At 45.9% G+C, this 22303-nt stretch overlaps 1 protein-coding gene across 8 annotated transcripts in view; it reads right to left on the reverse strand.

Moving 5' to 3' along the window:
- Nucleotides 1–22303, reverse strand: part of LOC144503554 (histamine N-methyltransferase-like) — a 42276-nt gene that overhangs the window by 10626 nt on the left and 9347 nt on the right. For 5 of the 8 annotated variants that reach the window (XM_078228031.1, XM_078228032.1, XM_078228029.1 and 2 more), the window contains 4 exons: nucleotides 15686–15900; nucleotides 9745–9891; nucleotides 1627–1682; nucleotides 761–868 (listed from right to left, as the gene is read on the reverse strand). In XM_078228031.1, coding sequence (XP_078084157.1) covers nucleotides 761–868; nucleotides 1627–1682; nucleotides 9745–9891; nucleotides 15686–15792 — 418 coding nt within the window. In that variant the 5' untranslated portion in view covers nucleotides 15793–15900. The remainder of the gene's footprint in view (nucleotides 1–760; nucleotides 869–1626; nucleotides 1683–9744; nucleotides 9892–15685; nucleotides 15901–22303) is intronic. The other 3 variants (XM_078228033.1, XM_078228034.1, XM_078228035.1) reach the window with 1 other exon arrangement.

A 22303-nucleotide genomic window follows, 5' to 3' on the forward strand; every position in this document is an offset into this window, starting at 1 on the left:
AGATCCAGCCTGATATTGCATTCTTCATTTCTGATCATAATTCAGCTCAGAAATGGGTTGAATTGCTGTTGATCCTTCGTTTTCAGAGTGTTAATGCTCCTTACTCGACACCACTGGCCTCTCCTCCTCTGTTTCTGTGTGTGCTTCTTTCCAATTGGTTGTCCTCAGTCTCATCCCGATGAACACAAAACCTCATCCAAATTAACAACATTTGACTAAAGGTCATGAATGTTTTTGAGCATGGATGACCAAATAATCATACATGTCAAAAATGCAAAATGAGATTTTTTCAGAGAAATGCTTATCAGCCACCTTTATCACAAACTGGTCCTGTGTTTCATCAAAAGGATAATGATGTCTCACTGGTATTGTCACTGGACTAATAATCCAGAGACCCAGGGTAATGCTCTGGGGATCCAGGTTCGAATCCCACCACGGCACATGGTGACGTGTGAATTCAATAAAAATTTGTCATTAAAAGTCTAATGATGACCATGGAAACATTGTTAATTGTCATAAATCTGCCATCCTTATCCAGATAAGCCTGGCCTAAAAGTGACTCCAGATCCAAAATGTGGTTGACTCTTAAAATGCCTACTGAAATGTCTTTGCAAACCAGTCAGTTCAAGGGCAACGAGGGATGTTCAATAAATGCTGACCCAGCCAGCGAAGCCCACATCTAATTTATATATATTTTTTCTATGGTCATTACACAGCTGCTGCTTTCACCTGGAAACAGTCTTTACGTTTAAAAACTTACCTTTGTATTTGGAGTTTGCTAGAGGATTAGGTTCCACCACCTCATTATGAATTGAAACGCCTGGATGTTTGGACTGAATTTTGCCAAGAATTTCAAAGTCTATTTCACCTGAATGGAAAAAGAGAACGCTTCTGAACGCTTCTTTCCAACAATTCATTACAACACAGCTTTAATAGGAATAGGTTAAATAGGAATGCATGAAAACTGCTAGGATTTAACTTGCTCTTTTAAATTGTATACCTTTCATTGCAATTTTCTTTTACTTTTCAAACCAATTTTCCGTGAACTGCAGGCTCTTCTACTTTTGTGAAAGCAAGACTCCAAAATTGTATTTTCATTGACACTTGCTTTAGCTCACAAGTCTTTTGTTATAATATGAGGAAATAAAATGGATACATGTCGGCAAACCAGTCTCCCATCCATTGACACTGCCTACACTTCCCACTGCCTCGGAAAAGCAGCCAACATAATCAAGGACCCCACGCACCCCGGACATACTCACTTCCACCTTTTTCCATCGGGAAAAAGATCCAAAAGTCTGAAAACGTGTACCACCAGATTCAAGAACAGCTTCTTCCCTGCTGTCATCAGACTTTTGAATGGTCCTTTCATATATTAAGCTGATCTTTCTCTTCATCCTCCCTGCCACTGCAACACTATATTCTGCATCCTATCCTTTTCCTTTCCCCCTATGTACTTTATGAATGGTATGTTTTGTCTGTAAAGCTTGCAAGAAACAATACTTTTCACTGTATCCCAATACATGTACATAAATCAAATCAAATTGTGTAGAATGATAAGATATATGCATCATGAATGTAATAGCTAATCATTAGATTCAGAGCAATAGACAATCGATGACCTACCTGAACCACTTCCTAGACCCAGGACACGAAGACTGGAGTTTTCGTTGTTCCCAATACTGCAAAATACAAAGTTTTATTTTGAACTGACGTGAACCAACCAAAAATGACTTTTGTGACAATCAGCTTTAACAACCCACAGCAAATGAACCCAAATGAAATGTTCTGGATTTTGTGGTCGTAATGAGGGTGAAACTGTCAGTGTCCGCCATCATTACTCCTCTGCTGAAACTAACAGCAGCAACTTGTGGAGTCCATATATGCACAGTTGAACACAGGAATCCACATGATTCCATCAGTGATTTCTCAGAGCAGTGGAGGCAGGGCCATTGAATATTTATCAGGCAGAGGTGGATAACAAGGGAGTTAAAAATTATTGCGGATAGGTGGAAATGTGGAGTTGAGTCTACAGTCAGATCAGCTATGGATCTTATTGAATGTCAGAGGGTCCAAATGGCCTACTCCTGCTCCTATTTCATATGTTTGTATGACTATGCTTCTCTAATGGATGCATTGATGAAATCCCTAACAATGCAATCAATTAGGAATCATACACGTTTAGTATTGCAGAAAAACATTAAAAAGTTACACCTTGTTGAATGAGGTGCAACAGTGCATAATTACTGCTAAGCAGTTTAACTTTTGATTTGATTTGATTTATTATTGTCACGTATTAGTATACAGTGAAAAGTATTATTTCTTGCGTGCTATGCAGTCAAAGCATACTGTTCATAGAGGAAAGGAGCGAGTGCAGAATGTAGTGTTACAGTCATCGCTAGGGTGTAGAGAAAGATCAACTTAATGCAAGGTAAGTCCATTCAAAAGTCTGACAACAGCAGGAAGAAGCTGTTCTTGAGTCGGCTGGTACGTGACCTCAGACTTTTGTATCTTTTTCCCGAAGAAGATGGAAGAATGTCCGGGGTGCATGGGATGTTTAATTATGCTGGCTGCTTTGCTGAGGCAGCAGGAAGTGTAGACAGAGTTAATGGATGGGAGGCTGGTTTGCGTGATGGATTGGGCTACATTCATGACCTTTTGTAGTTTCTTGCGGTCTTGGGCATAGCAGGAGCCATACCAAGCTGTGATACAGCCCGAAAGAATGCTTTCTATGGTGCATTCGTAAAAGTTGGTGAGAGTCGTAGCTGACATGTCAAATTTCCTTAGTCTTCTGAGAAAGTAGAGGCATTGGTGGGCTTTCTTAACTATAGTGTCGGCATGGGGGGACCAGGACAGGTTATTGGTGATCTGGACATCTAAAAACCTAAAGCTTTTGACTCTTCCTACTTGGTCCCTGTTGATGTAGACAGGGGCATGTTCTCCTTTACACTTCCTAAAGTCAATGATAATCTCCTTCGTTTTGTTGACATTGAGAGAAAGATTATTGTTGCCGCACCAGTTCACCAGATTCTGGCCTGAAAAATAAATTTTATATTTGCTGAATGACAAACTGCTTTGCTATATTTCAGTTTTGAACTTCCACAGCCTCTGGAGTAGACAATACCAAAGATTCACCAACTTCTAAGTGAAGAAATTTGTCCTCATCTCAGTATTAAATGACCTATCCCTTATCTTGAAATTATGTCCCCTTGTCTATATCAATGGGAAGGTGATGGTCGAGTGATATTATCGCTAGACTATTAATCCAAAAACTTAGCTAATGTTCTGGAGACCTGGGTTCAAATTCTGCCAAGGCGAACGATGGAATTTGAATTCGATAAAAAATATCTGGAATTAAGAATCTACTGATGACCATGAAACCATTGTAGATTGTTGGAAAAACCCATCTGGTTCATCAGTGTCCTTTCGGGAAGGAAATCTGCCGTCGTTACCTGGTCTGGCCTACATGTGACTCCAGAGCCACAGCAACATTGGTGACTCTCAATTGCCCTCCAAGAACAACTAGAGATGGGCAATAAATGCTGGCCAGCCAGCGACACACATGTCCCATGAATGAGTGAAAAGACCATATTGCAGGCGATTCTCCCATCCCATTGTGCTGATTTTTTAGCGCATCAGGATGGGAGATTTCAGTGGGGCCAGATTAGTGCGATCCGCACTGGGCATCCGGCCCCGAGCACGTTTCCTGCTGCCACTCTGCAGTCAGGATTGGTGGGCTCGGGGTGGGGGTGGTCGGGGCTGGCTGTCAGCTCTGCACCAGAAACCGGCGCGGAGCTTCATAAATTATTTAAATAAGAACTTTCATGTAATTTAAATACAATTAGTGGACCCGGGACTGAAACCTCCGGGCCCGCTAGCCTCTCCCACCCTGCCAGGAGTGTTTCACTCCAGCGGGGTTTACCGTAGCTCCTACTTTTGGGGAACTGGCAATGCTGCTCCGCTGGAGTGAAAGGAGGGCAATCTGGGCCCCTCAGGGGATCGGGCATGGGAGGATGCCCCCTTTACATTGGCACCTTGGCAGTGCCAGCCTGGGCACTGCCCAAAAGGCAAAGTGCCAATGCCCAGGGGACACCTTGGCACTGCCCACAGAGCATGGGGCAGTGCCAAGGGCCGGTGCTTATGGAGGACGGAGCATGGTGGGGTGATTGGTGAAGGTGGGGGTTCCTGCTGCCACTCTGCAGTCAGGATTGGTGGGGGATGGAGGGAAGGATGCTAGCGATCGGGGCTGGCCATCAGAGTGGAGGGGTGGTTGGCACTGCAGAGGGGGGGAGATTTGGGGATGGAGATCTGAGTGGGCTGGGGGTGGGGGTGGTCGGAGCTGGCCTGGGAATGTTTAGAGGGCTAGCGATCAGGCCATGGGGGAGTCGGAGGGCCAGTGATGCGGGGGTCGCAGGGCTGGTCAGCAATTGGGAGGCCGGCAGACAGGGGTCACTGTGCATGCGCTGATCTCAATGCTGACAGATTGGTGCATGCGCAGTGGCCAGCTCAGCGCTATGCTGCCGGCCTCTCCAGCAGAGATCGGCCCCGCCCACTGATTTTCAGCGTGATTCACGCCAGTGCACTCTGCAGTGCACAGAGTGTGGGAGATTCATTTTCAAACTCCGACTGAAAAAAACAGCATGATTTACTTCAGTTTTCATGCGAATTCGACGCTTAGAATTATTTTGGGAGACTACATCCACCCTGTCACGCCCTGTAAGAACTTTGTAAGTTTTAATGAGGTCATCCCTCATTCTTCAAAATTCTGGGAAATGCAGACTGAGTCACCTCAATGAATCCTCATAAGACAATCCCACCATCTCAGGGGATTAATCTGGTGAACATCCGTTGCACTCCCTGTATGTCAAGTATATCCCTCCTTAGATAAGGAGACCAAAACTGTACACAATACTCCAGGTGAGGTCTTACCAAGGCTCTACACAACAGCAGCGAGACTGCCCAAAAGGCAAAGTGCCAATGCCCAGGGGACACCTTGGCACTGCCCATAGAGCACGGGGCAGTGCCAAGGGCCGGTGCTTATGTGGGACGGAGCCTGGTGGGGTGATTGGTGAAGGTGGGGGTTCCTGCTGCCACTCTGCAGTCAGGATTGGTGGGGGACTCCTGTACTCAAATCCCCACGCAATGAAGGCCAAAATTCCATTTGCTTTACTAATTGCTTGCGGCATCTGCATAGTCACTTTTAGTGACTCATGACCAAGTACCCAGGTCCCTTTGGAGATCTGCACCATTGGAGATCTTCCCAAGCTCTCGCCATTTAAGAAATATTTTGCTTTGCTGTTTATTTTTAACCAAAGTGAATAACTTCACACTCATTTACATTATATTCCATCCACCATGTTTTAGCCCATTCACTCAACCAGTCCAAGTTGTCTTGAAGCCTCCTTGCATCCTCCTCATAACTTACGTTCCCACCCAGTTTGGTCTCATCAGCAAATTTGGAAATATTTAATTGGCTCCCACATCCAAATAATTTATATAGTTTGTGAACAACTGTGGACCCAGCACTGATCAAAGAACAAAGAACAGTACAGCACAGGAAACAGGCCCTTCGGCCCTCCAAGCCTGTGCCGCTCCTTGGTCCAACTAGACCAATCGTTTGTATCCCTCCATTCCCAGGCTGCTCATGTGACTATCCAGGTAAGTCTTAAACGATGTCAGCGTGCCTGCCTCCACCACCCTACTTGGCAGCGCATTCCAGGCCCCCACCACCCTCTGTGTAAAAAACGTCCCTCTGATGTCTGAGTTATACTTCGCCCCTCTCAGCTTGAGCCCGTGACCCCTCGTGATCGTCACCTCCGACCTGGGAAAAAGCTTCCCACTGTTCACCCTATCTATACCCTTCATAATCTTGTATACCTCTATTAGATCTCCCCTCATTCTCCGTCTTTCCAAGGAGAACAACCCCAGTCTACCCAACCTCTCCTCATAGCTAAGACCCTCCATACCAGGCAACATCCTGGTAAACCTTCTCTGCACTCTCTCCAATGCCTCCACGTCCTTCTGGTAGTGCGGCGACCAGAACTGGACGCAGTGCTCCAAATGTGGCCTAACCAGCGTTCTATACAGCTGCATCATCAGACTCCAGCTTTTATACTCTATACCCCATCCTATAAAGGCAAGCATACCGTATGCCTTCACCACCTTCTCCACCTGTGTTGCCACCTTCAAGGATTTGTGGACTTGCACACCTAGGTCCCTCTGTGTTTCTATACTCCTGATGACTCTGCCATTTATTGTATAACTCCTCCCTACATTATTTCTTCCAAAATGCATCACTTCGCATTTATCCAGATTAAACTCCATCTGCCACCTCTCCGCCCAATTTTCCAGCCTATCTATATCCTGCTGTATTGCCCGACAATGCTCTTCGCTATCCGCAATTCCAGCCATCTTCGTGTCATCCGCGAACTTGCTGATTACACCAGTTACACCTTCTTCCAAATCATTTATATATATCACAAATAGCAGAGGTCCCAGTACAGAGCCCTACGGAACACCACTGGTCACAGACCTCCAGCCGGAAAAAGACCCTTCGACCACTACCCTCTGTCTCCTATGGCCAAGCCAGTTCTCCACCCATCTAGCCACTTCTCCTTGTATCCCATGAGCCTTAACCTTCTTAACCAACCTGCCATGTGGGACTTTGTCAAATGCCTTACTGAAATCCATATAGACGACATCCACGGCCCTTCCTTCATCCAAGCAGTATCCCATGAGTAACAACATCCCACCCTGAGAATTTCATTTATTCCTACTTTTTATTTTTGCTTGTGGACCAATTCTCAATCCATGCTAGTATATTCCCTCAATCCAATGCATTCCAATTTTATTTATTAACATCCAGTGTGGGAACTTACCAAAAGCTTTCTGCAAATCCAAAAACATCCCCTCATAGAAGAATCATAGAATCACAGAATCCCTACAGTGCAGAGGAAACCATTTGGCCCATCAAGCCTGCACCAACAACAGTCCCTGCCCCCATCCTTATAACCCCATGCATTTATCCTGGTAATCTCCCTGACGCTAAGGGACAATTTAGCATGATCGATCAACCTAATCCACACACCTTTGGAGTGTGAGAGGAAATCGGAGCACCCGGAGGAAACCCACGCAGACACGGGGAGAATGTGCAAACTCCGCACAGTCACCTGAGGTAGGAATCGAACATGGGCCACTGGCACTGTGAGGCAATAGTGCTAACCACTGTGCCACCGTACAGCTCTGTTCTTCTTTATTAAAGCTACAAGTGAAGATTGTGATATGTTAACAGTGGCAGTGGCCTGGTGGTATTGTTACTGGAATAGTAATCTAGAAGCCCAGAGTAATGCTCTGGAAACCTAGGATCAAATTGCACCATGGTAGCTGGAGAAATTTGAATTCAATAAAAATCTGGAATTAAAAGTCCAGTTGTTGTGAAAACCCATCTGATTTATCCTTACCTGGTCTGGAGAACATGTGACTCCAGATCCACAGCAATGTGGTTGACTCATTGAAACTTACAGAATACTGAAAGGCCTGGATAGAATGGATGCGGGGAAGAAGTTTCCATTAGTAGGAGAGTCTAGGATCCGTGGGCACAGCCTCAGAGTAAAGGGACAACCCTTTAGAACTGAGATGAGGAGGTATTTCTTCAGCCAGAGAGTGGTGAATCTGTGGAATTCATTGCCATAGAAGGCTGTGGAAGCCAGGCCATTGAGTGCATTTAAGACAGAGATAGATTGGCTCTTGATTGGTAAGGGGATCAAAAGTTACAGGTAAAATGCGGGAGAATGGGATTGAGAAACTTTATTGAATGGTGGAACAGACTCGATGGGCCGAATGGCTGAATTCTGCTCCTATATCTTATGGTCTTATGGATTCTTAAATGGCTTAGCAAAGCAATCAGGGATGGGCAATAAACGCTGGCCCAGTCAGTTATACCCACATTCCAAGAATACATTTTTTTTAAAAACAGGGAGAACGCAAGAAGAGCAAAAAGGTGTGTGTGCCCTCCCCAAGGCTGGAAATTCCCACGCAAGATCTGTGGACCTTTAAAGGTTCCATCAGATTTTCAGTCCCGCCTGCGACAATTCCCATAGCAGGTGAGACTGGAAAATTTAACCCCTAAATCTTTGATGGTAACGTTTTAACTGGTGTAGAGGAGGGCCCCTATTGCGCTTCACAATCTACAAAAGAACATAAGAACATAAGAAATAGGAGCAGGAGTAGGCCATCTAGCCCCTCGAGCCTGCCCCGCCATTCAATAAGATCATGGCTGATCTGACGTGGATCAGTACCACTTACCCGCCTGATCCCCATAACCCTTAATTCCCTTACCGATCAGGAATCCATCCATCCGCGCTTTAAACATATTCAGCGAGGTAGCCTCCACCACCTCAGTGGGCAGAGAATTCCAGAGATTCACCACCCTCTGGGAGAAGAAGTTCCTCCTCAACTCTGTCTTAAACCGACCCCCCTTTATTTTGAGGCTGTGTCCTCTAGTTTTAACTTCCTTACTAAGTGGAAAGAATCTCTCCGCCTCCACCCTATCCAGCCCCCGCATTATCTTATAAGTCTCCATAAGATCCCCCCTCATCCTTCTAAACTCCAACGAGTACAAACCCAATCTCCTCAGCCTCTCCTCATAATCCAAACCCCTCATCTCCGGTATCAACCTGGTGAACCTTCTCTGCACTCCCTCCAATGCCAATATATCCTTCCTCATATAAGGGGACCAATACTGCACACAGTATTCCAGCTGCGGCCTCACCAATGCCCTGTACAGGTGCATCAAGACATCCCTGCTTTTATATTCTATCCCCCTCGCAATATAGGCCAACATCCCATTTGCCTTCTTGATCACCTGTTGTACCTGCAGACTGGGCTTTTGCGTCTCATGCACAAGGACCCCCAGGTCCCTTTGCACGGTAGCATGTTTTAATTTATTTCCATTGAGATAGTAATCCCATTTGTTATTATTTCCTCCAAAGTGTATAACCTCGCATTTCTCAACGTTATACTCCATTTGCCATATCCTCGCCCACTCACTCAGCCTGTCCAAATCTCTCTGCAGATCTTCTCCGTCCTCCACACGATTCACTTTTCCACTTATCTTTGTGTCGTCTGCAAACTTCGTTACCCTACACTCCGTCCCCTCCTCCAGATCATCTATATAAATGGTAAACAGTTGCGGCCCGAGTACCGATCCCTGCGGCACGCCACTAGTTACCTTCCTCCAACCGGAAAAACACCCATTTATTCCGACTCTTTGCTTCCTGTCGGATAGCCAGTCCCCAATCCACTTTAACACACTACCCCCAACTCCGTGTGCCCTAATCTTCTTCAGCAGCCTTTTATGGGGCACCTTATCAAACGCCTTTTGGAAATCCAAAAACACCGCATCCACCGGTTCTCCTCCATCAACCGCCCTAGTCACATCTTCATAAAAATCCAACATGTTCGTCAAGCACGACTTTCCCCTCATGAATCCATGAAAAGGACAGCAGAAATCGGAGCCGGCTGCAATCGGCCCTTTGCACCTGATGTGCTATTCATATGATGCTGGTTGATATACGTACCTAGATTTAGAGACCACAATCTTTTATCTCAGATCAGCAGTGTTATCCAATACCACAAGCTGACACATAAATTACATTAAAAATATTTACGAGTAAGTAAACACCGATTCTTTATTAGTTAAGCGCTGGCAGCTCAGAGCCCTTCGAGGTTCCACAGTTGCCGTACCTGGCTACTACATCAGGTAGATGCTCATTAAAGAATTCTCTCATTTTCTGACGCTCACTGCAGCGTTCTAAGAAGCAGTTATATGCCTTCAAAGACTGAGCAAAGTCTGAGGAGAGAGTTTTCATTGATGACTCCATCTCTGATTTCCTGCAGTTGAGAAAAAGTAAGAGTTTAGTTCACCCTGAATTATGGTATCTTTGGAAAACAGGTAGAATTGCCTTGAACAATTATAAAAAATAAACAATTAACAGTTTCATTAAACTTTATTGGATATTTAAAGTTATTTTGTAAATCTTGATTTAAAACTTAGTGCAGAATCCTCTAGTCACCCATCCCGCCTCCCCACTCCCACTTTCTCTTTGTTACAGTCAATCACCCTTGAACTTCAAGCCAGGACAATGGGGTGGTCTTACACATGGGGTGGTCAATTATGGTCTGGAATCAGGAGATGGAGGTTTATTGATGGACATACTACTTGATGTTTTAAGTTTATTTATTAGTGTCACAAGTATTAACATTGCAATGAAGTTACTGTGAAAATCCTTTAGCCGCCACACTCTGGCGCCTGTTCGGGCAGAGAGTTTAGGGAGAATTTAGCATGGCATCTTTCAGCATCTTTCAGATTGTGGGAGGAAAACAGAGCACCTGGAGGAAACCCATGCAGATACGAGGAGAACCTGCAGACTCCACACAGACAGTGGCCCAAGCCGGGAATTGAACCCGGATCCCTGGCGCTGTGAGGCCTTTATTGCCCATCCCTGATTGCTTTGCTAAGCCATTTAAGAATCCATAAGACCATAAGATATAGGAGCAGAATCCGGCCATTCGGCCCATCGAGTCTGTTCCACCATTCAATAATGTTTCTCAATCCTATCCTCCCACTTTTTACCTGTTACTTTTGATCCCCTTACCAATCAAGAGCCAATCTATCTCTGTCTTAAATGCACTCAATGACCTGGCCTCCACAGCCTTCTCTGGCAATGAATTCCACTGATTCACAACCCTCTGGCTGAAGAAATACCTCCTCCTCTCAGTTCTAAAGGGTTGTCCCTTTACTCTGAGGCTGTGCCCTCAGATCCTAGTCTCTCCTACTAATGGAAACATCTTCCCACGTCCACTCTATCCACTGGTGGGCAGATGGGAGACACCAGCCGGAATTCTCCACTGGAGGGCAGATGGGAGACACCAGCCGCAGTTCTCCGATGTCATGCACTGCACAACTGCTGCCAGCGACAATGGAGAATTTGGTGCTCAGCCAAATCTCCATTCACTGAAGCGAGACTGGAGAATCCCAGCCGAAGGAGAGGTCGAAGAATCCCAGCCACTGTCAACAGATGCATAAAGAATGTGAATATGGACAAGTCTACAAAGCCTTGAAGTGCCTGTGAGGAGACTTGATAAGAACTCATGTTTTCCAGACTCTTGTTTTAAGAATGTCAGAGTAAAGCCTGGAAAGGCTGGTATGGAATCAGAAATTTGGCTTAAAGGGACATCGCTTCCAGGATTTGCTGCTGCAGCTGATGTGGAATGGTCAACCATTCGAGACTAAGAACATAAGAACATAAGAACTGGAAGCAGGAGTAGGCCATCTGGCCTCTCAAGCCTGCTCCACCATTCAATAAGATCATAGCTGATCTTTTCATGGACTCAGCTCCACTTACCTGCCCGCTCACCATAACCCTTAATTCCTTTACTGTTCAAAAAAGTATCTATTCTTGCCTTAAAAACATTCAATGAGGTAGCCTCAACTGCTTCATTGGGCAGGGAATTCCACAGATTCACAACCCTTTGTGTGAAGAACTTCCTCCTCAACTCAGTCCTAAATCTGCTTCCCCTTATTTTGAGGCCATGCCCCCTAGTTCTAGTTTCATCTGCCAGTGGAAACAACTTCCCTGCTTATATCTTATCTATTCCCTTCATAATCTTATATGTTTCTATAAGATCTCCCCTCATTCTTCTGAATTCCAATGAGTATAGCCCCAGTCTACTCAGTCTCTCCTCATAAGCCAACCCTCTTAACTCCGGAATCAACCTAGTGAATCTCCTCTGCACCCCCTCCAGTGCCAGTATATCCTTTCTCAAGTAAGGAGACCAAAACTGTGCACAGTACTCCAGGTGTGGCCTCACCAGCACCTTATACAGCTGCAGCATAACCTCGCTGTTTTTAAACTCCATCCCTCTCGCAATGAAGGACAAAATTCCATTTGCCTTCTAAATTACCTGCTGCACCTGCAGACCAACTCCTTGAGGTTCCTGCACAAGGACACCCAGGGCCCTCTGTACAGCAGCATGCTGCAATTTTTTACCATTTAAATAATAGCCCATTTTGCTGTTATTCCTACCAAAATGGATGACCTCACATTTCCCAACATTGTACTCCATCTGCCAGACCCTCGCCCACTCACTTAGACTATCTATATCCCTTTGCAGACTTTCAGCATCCTCTGCACACTTTGCTCTGCCACTCTACTTAGTGTCATCTGCGAATTTTGACATTCTACACTTGGTCCCCAACTCCAAATCATCTATATAAATCGTAAACTATGGGAGGAAGGGCCTTGAACAGAGTGATGGACCAAAGTGATCACCGATGTGAGGCTATTTGAAGACTTGGTAACATATGAACCAAGGGGAATTTTACCATTTTGAGGAGTTCTAATGAACAAACCAATTTTGGGTTGACATTTGTAATGTAGTATGTGTAATGTAGCATGTATAGTATGTAAAGTTGTCTTTCTTCTTTTCTAGATATACCTGTACAACAAGGCGGATTTACACTTCGTGGGGCCATGCTCACCTTCATTTTTGGGCCCCCCCCCCATGACATCACGTTCCTCCTGAACTCGCCCACCCTCACCCCACGCAACACAATGGCAGAAGCCACAAGAATACACAAATTGATCACTGCTTTAGTGCTTTTTAACTTGTAAAAACAGACCTGTATGAATAATTGCTGAATTGAAATCCAAGCTTATCTCTTGTCAGATTGATCGTAAAGATGGTCAATATTGCGATGTGTGTCTTAACTATGAAGCTGGATTTGAAACAATGCTCACTCTATTCTTCTCCTGCCCATTTCCCCCTCACAAACTCTCCCTCTCTGCAAGTCTGCAACCCTGGCTAACCTGATCCTGCACGGATCAGCTGGTGGGGGTATTCGCAGACATCTTCAACCTCTCTTTACAACGATCTGAGGTCCCTATTTGCATTAAGAAGATGACTATCATCCCGGTACCTAAGAAAAACCAAGCAGCGTGCCTCAATGACTATCAGCCGGTGGCTCTGACATCCATCATTATGAAGTGCTTTGAAAGGCTAGTCATGGCATGAATGAATTCCAGCCTTCCGCACTATCTGGATCCGCTACAGTTTGCCTACCGCTGCAACAGGTCCACAGGAGACACCATCTCCCTGGCCCTGAAGTCAACCCTGGAACACCTCGATAACAAAGACACCTATGTCAGACTCTTATTTATTGACTACAGCTCAGTCTTCAACACCATTATTCCAACAAAACTCATCTCCAAACTCTGTGGCCTGGGCCTCGGCTCCTCCCTCTGCGACTGGATCCTGAACTTCCTAACTCACAGACCACAATCAGTAAGGATAGGCAACAACACCTCCTCCACGATCATCCTCAACACCGGTGCCCCACAAGGCTGTGTTCTTAGCCCCCCTACTACACTCCTTAGACACCTATGGCTGTGTGGCCAAATTCCCCTCCAATTTGATTTTCAAGTTTGCTGACAACACCACCATAGTGGGTCGGATCTCAAACAATGACAAGACAGAGTACAGGAATGAGATAGAGAATCTGGTGAACTGGTGCGGCAACAATAATCTCTCCCTCAATGTCAACAAAATGAAAGAGATTGTCATTGACTTCAGGAAGCGTAAAGGAGAACATGCCCCTGTCTACATCAACGGGGACGAAGGAGAAAGGGCTTCAAGTTTTTTGGCGTCCAAATCACCAACAACCTGTCCTGGTCCCCCCATGCCGACACTATAGTTAAGAAAGTCTACCAACAGCTCTACTTTCTCAGAAGACTAAAGAAATTTGGAATGTCAGCTACGACTCTCACCAACTTTTACAGATGCACCATAGAAAGCATTATTTCTGGTTGTATCACAGCTTGGTATGGCTCCTGCTCTCCCAAGACCTCACGAAATTACAAAAGGTCGTGAAGTAGCCCAATCCATTACGCAAACCAGCCTCCCATCCATTGACTCTGCCTACACTTCCCGCTGCCTCGGCAAAGCACCCAGCATAATTAAGGACCCCATGTACCCCAGACATTCTCTCTTCCACTTTCTTCCATTTGGAAAAAGATACAAAAGTCTGAGGTCACGTACCAACCGACTCAATAACAGCTTCTTCCCTGCTGCTGTCAGACTTCTGAATGGACCTACCTCGCACTAAGTTGATCTTTCTCTACACCCTAGCGATGACTGTAACATTACATTCTGCACTCTCTCATCTCCTTCTCTATGAATGGTATGCTTTGTCTGTATGAAACAATACTTTTCATTGTATGCTAATACATGTGATAATAATAAATCAAATCAAATCAAAAGCTCCCCACCACACACACTCTCCTCCCACCACCCTCAAACTCTCTATCCCCCCAAAATCTTTCCCCCCTCCCCATCCCGCCCACTCTCCCATTTTTACAATGTCACTAACCTCCCTCACTGTATCTGAACAGGTGCCGGAGTGTGGTGACTAGGGGATTTTCACAGTAACTTCATTGCAGTGTGAATGTAAGCCGACTTGAGACTAACAAATAAACTTTAACCTTAACTTTAATGTTGCATTGCTTTGCCTGCTGATTGGCTAACTTGTATTTGTTGAGCCTATCAGCAAATACAGAGCTATCAGGCTCCGATTGGTGCTCACAGACACTGGCATGGGGTCTCCTCAATGGTTGGGGCCCAGTGTCTAGACATGTATGTTTCATTGTAAATCCACCGCTGTATATACATGCACCTTTCTCTTCCTTTCCTTTTTAATAGCATTATCTTTCGCTCATTTTATTTTAGTCATTAATGATTGTTTAATTCTAGTCATATAAAGATTGTTATTTCTATACACTGCTCGTTATTGAGTTACTCATTCCTGTTTCTCAGGAGTATGGCTCCGAACCAAGGTGCACATTCTCCCCCTGTCCACATGGGTTTCCTCCGGGTGCTCTGGTTTCCTCCCAAAGTCAGAAAGACCTTAAAAGAAAGTTTATTTATTCGTCACAAGTAGGCTTACATTAACATTGCAATGATGTTACCTGAGTCGCCACACTCCTGTGCCTGTTCAGGTAAACGGAGGGAGAATTTTGCATGGCCAATTCACCTAACCTGTCCATCTTTGGACTGTGGGAGGGAACCAGAGTACCCAGAAGAAATACACACAGACACAGGGAGAAAGTGCAGACTCCACATAGACAGTAACCCAAGCTGGGGATCGAACCCGAGTCCCTGGCGCTGTGAGACAGCAGTGCTAACCATTGTGCCACCGTGCTGGTTAGGTGGATTGGCCATGCTAAATTCTCCCTCAGTTTACCCGAACAGGCACCGGAGTGTGGCGACTGGGGGATTTTTCACAATAACTTCATTGCAGTGTTAATGTAAGCCTACTTGTGACACTAATAAATAAACTCTAAAACTTTAAAAAAACTTTTAGTTGGGACACTGCAAGCTACCCTCACTCCCTTACACTACTCAGTAATCTTCCTCACCATTAAGCTCCCGTCAACCTGCGGTCTTAACCTTCTTACTAAATGTTCCTACCAAAATGGTACAAGCTCATTAAAAGAAACTTCTGTTAAACCTCATTAGAATTTGCTGGGGATCAGCGTGAACCTGGAGCAGACAGTTAGGAGCTGGGGTGCTTTTTCAATAAAGACCGGGGAGTCGAGTAAGGTCTACTTTATTGGGGGTCATTGCATACCTGCTGGAGACAGTGTGGAAAGCTGAGTATTGCCTATAAATTAAGAGTGTCGATCTGATCGAGGCCGATCTTGCTGCGAGTTGGAACAGACCTACTGGAGACACCATTTCAGCTGTTTTGAGGGAGCAGTGAAGGAACAACCATTGGCCGGTAAGCGCTCAGTGCAAGGTTCAGTATGTTCTTGGCAAAATTAAGACACAGGTGTTAAGATGCATCTATAAATAAAACAGAACTGAAACTTTAATTTTAAAATAAAATGTTAAAATTAAAATAAAATAAATATGCAGTAAAAAAAAATCCTGTGTGGTTAAAGAGCAATTGTTAGCATTTAATAAACACAACAATTTATAGCACACATAGGAAAGTTAATTGTGAGTAATTAAATTAAGTGAACTAAATAACATATGTTAGAATGGCAGAACAAATGTTATGTTACAGTTCTGGTATGTGCAAACGTTGGGACTTCAAGGCAGGACAAATGTTACAGCTCTGGCATGTGTGAGCTTTTGGACTTCAAGGCAATCCAGGACAATCGCATCTGCAGAAAGTGTAAGCAGTTGGAGGAATTCCGGATCCGGATTACTGATCAAGAAACCCAACTGCAGACACTGTGCACTATAAGGGAGGGCGAGAAATGCCAGAACATTGATTCCAGTAGACATCCAAACCTCTTAGAATAGGGTCTTTCCTTTTGGCCAGCAGTTGGGGACAGGAGGATGTGAGTATGAGTCGGGCAGTTAAAGCGACTGTGCAGGATGGAGAGAATGAGGTTCAGACTTTGCAATGGTCAAACAGGGCTGAGGTGCTCACAAATTGTGTGGGCGAAAGTGAAGGTTGTAAGGTGGGTGAACAAGTTGGCCATGGCACCATGGTACAGAAAGTTGTTCAAGTAGATGGAGCAAAACGGAATGTAGTGGCAGTAGGGGACAGTATAGTGAGGGGAATTGACATTGGAGGCTAAGGAAATTCGGCATGTCTGCTATGGCTCTCACCAACTTTTATAGATGCACCATAGAAAGCATCCTTTCCGGTTACATCACAACTTGGTATGACTGCTGCTCTGCCCAAGACTGCAAGAAACTACAAAGGGTTGTGAACGTAGCCCAGTCCGTCACGCAAACCAGCCTCCCACCCATTGACTCTGTCTACACTTCCCAGTGCCTCGGAAAAACAGCCAGCAGAATGAAGGACCCCCGTACCCTGGACATATTCTCTTCCACCTTCTTTCATTGGGAAAAAGATGCAAAATTCTAAGAACATGTACCAACCGACTAAAGAACAGCTTCTTTCCTGCTGCCAACAGGCTTTTCAATGGACCTACTTTATATTATGCTTATCTTTCTCTACACCCTAGCTATGAGTGTAACACTATATTCTGCAACCTCTCCTTTCCTTCTCTCCTATGTACTCTATGAATGGTATGTTTTGTCTGTGTAGCACGTAATAAGCAATACTTTTCACTACAACCCAATACATGTGACAATAATAAATTAAATCAAATCAAATAAGATTGTTCTCTGCAGAAATGTGGAAGAACCCAGATGGCAGTTTTGCAACGGGAAAGGGCAGATCCAGTTGTTGTGGTCTATGTAAGTACCAATGAAATAGACAAGACAATGAAACAGCTTCTGCATTGTCAGTATGAGGAGCAAGGGCACCAAATTAAGAAGCAGAACATCAAAGGTGATCATTTCTGGATCATTCATTGAGTTACATGCAACTTAGCATGTCGGATGAGCGAGATGAATGCATGGCTCAAATACAAGTATGGGAGAAATGGATTCCAGTTTGTGGGGCACTGGCATCAGTACTGGGAAAAGTGGTGGCTGTACCATTGGGATGGCCTACAACTGAACCATGCTGGGACCAGTGTCCCAACCAGCTGTATAATGATGGAAGTACGGAGAGCGTTTTAAATTAAACAAGGTGGGGGTTGGGGGATCAAGCTTGGGCAGATGTAGAAATCAGGGGGCAGAGTCATGATAATATGGAGAATGAGGGGAAGGGAATGTCAGGAAGGGACAGAGAGTAAGAACATAAGAATAAATCAAACCTGAAATTAGGGGTGCGATTTTATCACATTGTCGCGCCCGTCGATCAGCATGGCATGCTGGGAAAAGAGCATGCCAAGCTACAAATCCCATTTGTGCCAGGTGTGAAACAGTTTGCTATCTGGCCCCTTTTTAATTGTGCAAACTGCTGTGCACCCAAAATGAGCGCAAAGCTCATTAACATGGATTTATCTGTATTTCAATATCATTAATGCTTTTGGCATGTATGGGTCCACCCCCCCCCCGCCCCCCCGCCCCCCCTGCCACCCCCCACCCCCCTACTGGATGCTTCCCACCTCTTTAGTGATACATCACACTGGCGCAAATCACTACTGATCTATAAAAGTGTGGTTCAGGCACAGCAGTAGGTAAGGGGAGCGAGGAGGTGAGTACCACTGAGCAACAACCTCTAGGGTGGGTAAGTGGGAGGGTGGTGGTTGGCGAGGAGGGGGTGTGTGTCAGGCATTGCCATGGTGCAGGGTGGGGTGGGGGCTTGCATGGATGCAGAGTTTCGGGGGGGGTTGCCTGTGCCAGTCTGGAGGTCCTCAGGTCAGAGTTCGATGCTGGCTTGGGGTTCATGTTTCGCGCATTCCCCCTGGCTGCTGAACAACCTCCGAGGGGGTGCACATGAAATCGAGTCCTAACCCCACTAACGCCATACTGGTTACCCTGCCATCCGTTTGCTGGACAACTCCATGCTTTATTGCTGACATTCCAGCGCAGGCCCCACTAACAGTAACAAGAACCAGGCCTGGCAGCTGTTGCCCGATGCAAGCAAACTTTGCAGGTGTTAACATGACTCCTCACACTGCATGGACCCTGCAGTGCTGCCCTTGATGGGAACCCCATCTTATGACGGTCATGAGGGCACTTCTCCTCCATTCGCCTGAGCTGCATGCCATTCCTGGAAACCAGTGCAACAGCCATCCGGGTGGGTGCTCTCATGTTTATGCTTCAAGAGTTCCCAATGGAGACCCCCTCACAGCCACCCATATGCTCTCCATGCCCACAATGATGCTGTGGCAATGGTTGACAGCCCATTGACCTGCCGCATGACACAAGGGATGGTGTCGGGTTGCCACCGTCCAGACTCATGGGGACACGGGTTGCTGGGAGGGATTGAGGATCCTGGGACGGATAACCTTACAGACTCTCTCTGCCTCTCTCTCTCTCTCTCTCCCACGCCACCCCCAGAGGAATTATGGATTTTTCATTGAGCCAGCAGAACTAGGAGTTATAATTGTGGGGCAGAATATTTCTGTCCGGCCTACCACGGGAATCCTAGCGGGTGGGACAGGACTATGCAAAGGTCCGTTGACCTCGGACAAGATTTTCCTGTGTTGGGGCGAGTGCAGCTGGAAAATCCTGCCCGTGGATGCTGAGTTGGAGGAGGAAACAGCCACCCGCAGCAAGGCCAGCCCAGGCTAGAGGTCGCAGCAGGAGGATTCTATGGATGGGATTTCCCAGCCGCACTTGCCCCAAAATCCCGCCGGAGATCAATGGACCTTTGCATGGTCCGTGTACCAACCACTACGATTCCCATGACAAGCGGGACGGGAAGATTCCGCACTGTGGCCAGAATTTTACCGGCCTGCCTGCCATGGGAATCAGAATGGATGAGGAGCGGACCATGGAAAGATCCACTGACCTCGGGCGGGATTTTCCAGTTTTGGGACAAGCGAGGCTGTAACGAAGGTAATCTCTCATTGCTGGACCAATGCCATCCTTAATTAACAGAGCTACCCCAGCAAAACTTCCAAGCTTCCCATCCTTCTGAAATGTCAAATACCTCAGATTATTTAGGTTCCAACCTTATTCGCTTTGTAACCACATCTCTGAAATGGCTTTCAGGTCATAATTATTTCTTTCTATTTATTTTTACATGCATTCAGATACAGCACTTTTAACTTTGCCTTTTTATCATTCTTTCAAACTTTGACCTCATCTGCTCTTACATTTATATGCTCTGTCCCTTCCTACCACACCCTGGTTAGTATTAGCCATTTTGTCAGCTTGCTCTATGGCTTTGCCATTTCTCTTTAATTTATTACATCTCCTCATACATGATCCCTCCTCTCCACACTACCACCTTAGCTATACAACTCATCCAAACATTGGTTCCAGCATGGTTCAGCTGAAGACTGTCCCAACAGTACAGGCTCCTGCTTTACCCACTACCAGAGCCAGCGCCCCCTAAATCAAAACACAATGCTCCTCCATCAGTCTTTCAACCACGCATTCAACTCTCTATTCTTACTTACCCTAAGCTAATTTGCTCATGGCTCAGGTAGTATTCAGGTGCTTATTCCTTTTGTAGTTCTGCTTTTAAATTTAGCCCCTAGCTGCTTATTATCCCTCAGCAGAACCTGTTTCCTAGTCCTATCAATTTTGTTGTACCCCTGTGGATCATGAATGCTGGATCCTCCACCTCCTATTGCAAGTTCCTCCCAGCCTTGAGCAGATATCCCAAACCCTGTCACTCGGCTGGCAACACAGCTATCTGGACTCTTACTCTCAGCTGCAGAGAAGTGTATCTCATCCCCTGACTATATTTATCTCTATTGCCACTGCATTCCTCATAATTCACTCCACTTAGTTTAGTTTATTTTTAATTTAAGTAGGCTTACATTAACACTGCAGTCGTCACAGTCCGGCGCTGGTTCAGGTACACTGAAGGAGAATTGAGCATGGCCAATGCAGCTAACCAGCATGTCTTTCAGACTGTGGGAGGAACCCGGAGCACCCAGAGGAAACCCACACAGACATGGGGAAAACGTGCAGACTCCGTACAGAGAGTGACCCAAGCCGGGAATCGAACCCAGGTCCTGGCGCTGTGAGGCAGCAGTGCTCACAGTGGTTAGCACCACTGTGACACCATGCCACATGAATGCCTCCCTGCGCCATGGTGAATTCATGTTGTTACAAACTGCAAGAACATATGAACCTGTTGGACAATTGCAAGGACTGAAACTCTTTCAGTGCTGCCTTTTGGATCTTCATACCTACCTCACTTGCAATCATACCATGGTGTCCCCTGCCTACAGATCAAATTCAAAGTACCAAGCCTAAGAGGTTGTACAAGATGTTCAGGTAGCTTTGCCCCTCCCTGATGCACCACAATATCCAAAGCTCAGACGCCTCGCTGATGTTTCTCAAGCTGCAGACATTAACTGCAGATATGGTTGCTGTGGATTACACTGGTGTCCACCAAAACCCATATGATTCTGCTGCCCTGCCAACTTTATTGTGTTTCATTTAACTATTTAATTTTAGAAGTAGAAACACAGCCTGAGCTTGATAATTTAGTGAGTGTGGGAATTTTATCAGTAATTGTAAGAGTTAATTTTGTTTTAGCCTTTAACTACATTTTAATTTTAAATGTCTTTCAGTCTTTGTCTTGGACATGCAAACTTCCTATTGGAGAGGCAGTTACAGTTATAATTAGGTAACTAGTTTGAACTTGTTTCTCTAGCCAGCAGTGCTGAGACATCTCTGTAGACTTACACCTGGTATTAATACAGGCCAGATTGCTAAGATTATGAAGTAAGAAGCACAAAGACAATGGGCAGAAAAAATCTAAGTGTCAAACTCTTTCCAGCGAGGTAAGTGGTGGTAGTTTATGGCACACTGTGCAATACAGAGGCCGTAATATGAGGGTGACAATCGGGGGGTGGGGGTGGAGGGGGGAGGAGTGGAGCCAGTTCATGCCAGGATGCCGGTTGAAGACTGTTCGGGGCGTCATTGCATAGGCGCCCCAAGCTCCCAGTATACTGTGTACACTGTGTACACATTGTACTGGGAGATCTGTCAGGTTCCCAAGCCACCATGGACCTCGCCTCCCACCACCACCCTGATGGACCACCGCTGCCGATTTCCATCCTCACACCCACAGACCACATACCCCTCACCCGATCACCGCCCATCTTGAACCTGCTCCTGGGCCTGGCCAAGCTTGCTATAAAGAGGTCCAGGCAGTGGGCAACCGAGGGGGTTGTCCAACCTGACTGTCTGCCCCTGTATTGCGTCTACATTCATGGCCAGGTGTCCCTTGAGAGGGAGCATGAGTTGCCCACCGGAGCCATTGAGGCCTTCCATGCCATTGGGCCCTGCAGGGGCTGGGGTGTATTATCGATCCTTTCAATCACATTTGGGTTTGATGTTTTAAGTTTTGTTTACGCTTTGCTTTTTGTTTTGTGTGCCACACCACCCAACAACCGCCCACCCCCCGCCCCCCACCCCTCCACCTTGAGGGGCTGCCCCTTTTAATTTGTCCCTCGGTTAATTTGATTTATTTGTTTAGTCAATAAGATTAACTAGTGTGTGTACACCATGGTGGTGGATTTACTTTGAATTCTGTAAATAAACTGGGGGCGATTTGACCATTTATTTTCGAAGTGCTGGCAGGCTTGAAACTGGGAGAGTTTTAGATCAATTTTTTGGGCGTGTTTTCAGGCGCCCGCCCCCGCTCCCATACGCACTCTGCCTGCAAAAATATCAGTGAGCCTGTTGCTCACTGTAGACGTCTGTGGGCGGGGCTTAACACACCCGGAAGCCTGCAGAGGGAGGT

This window comes from Mustelus asterias, chromosome 14 (genome assembly GCF_964213995.1).
Source record: "Mustelus asterias chromosome 14, sMusAst1.hap1.1, whole genome shotgun sequence".
Lineage (NCBI taxonomy): Eukaryota > Metazoa > Chordata > Chondrichthyes > Carcharhiniformes > Triakidae > Mustelus > Mustelus asterias.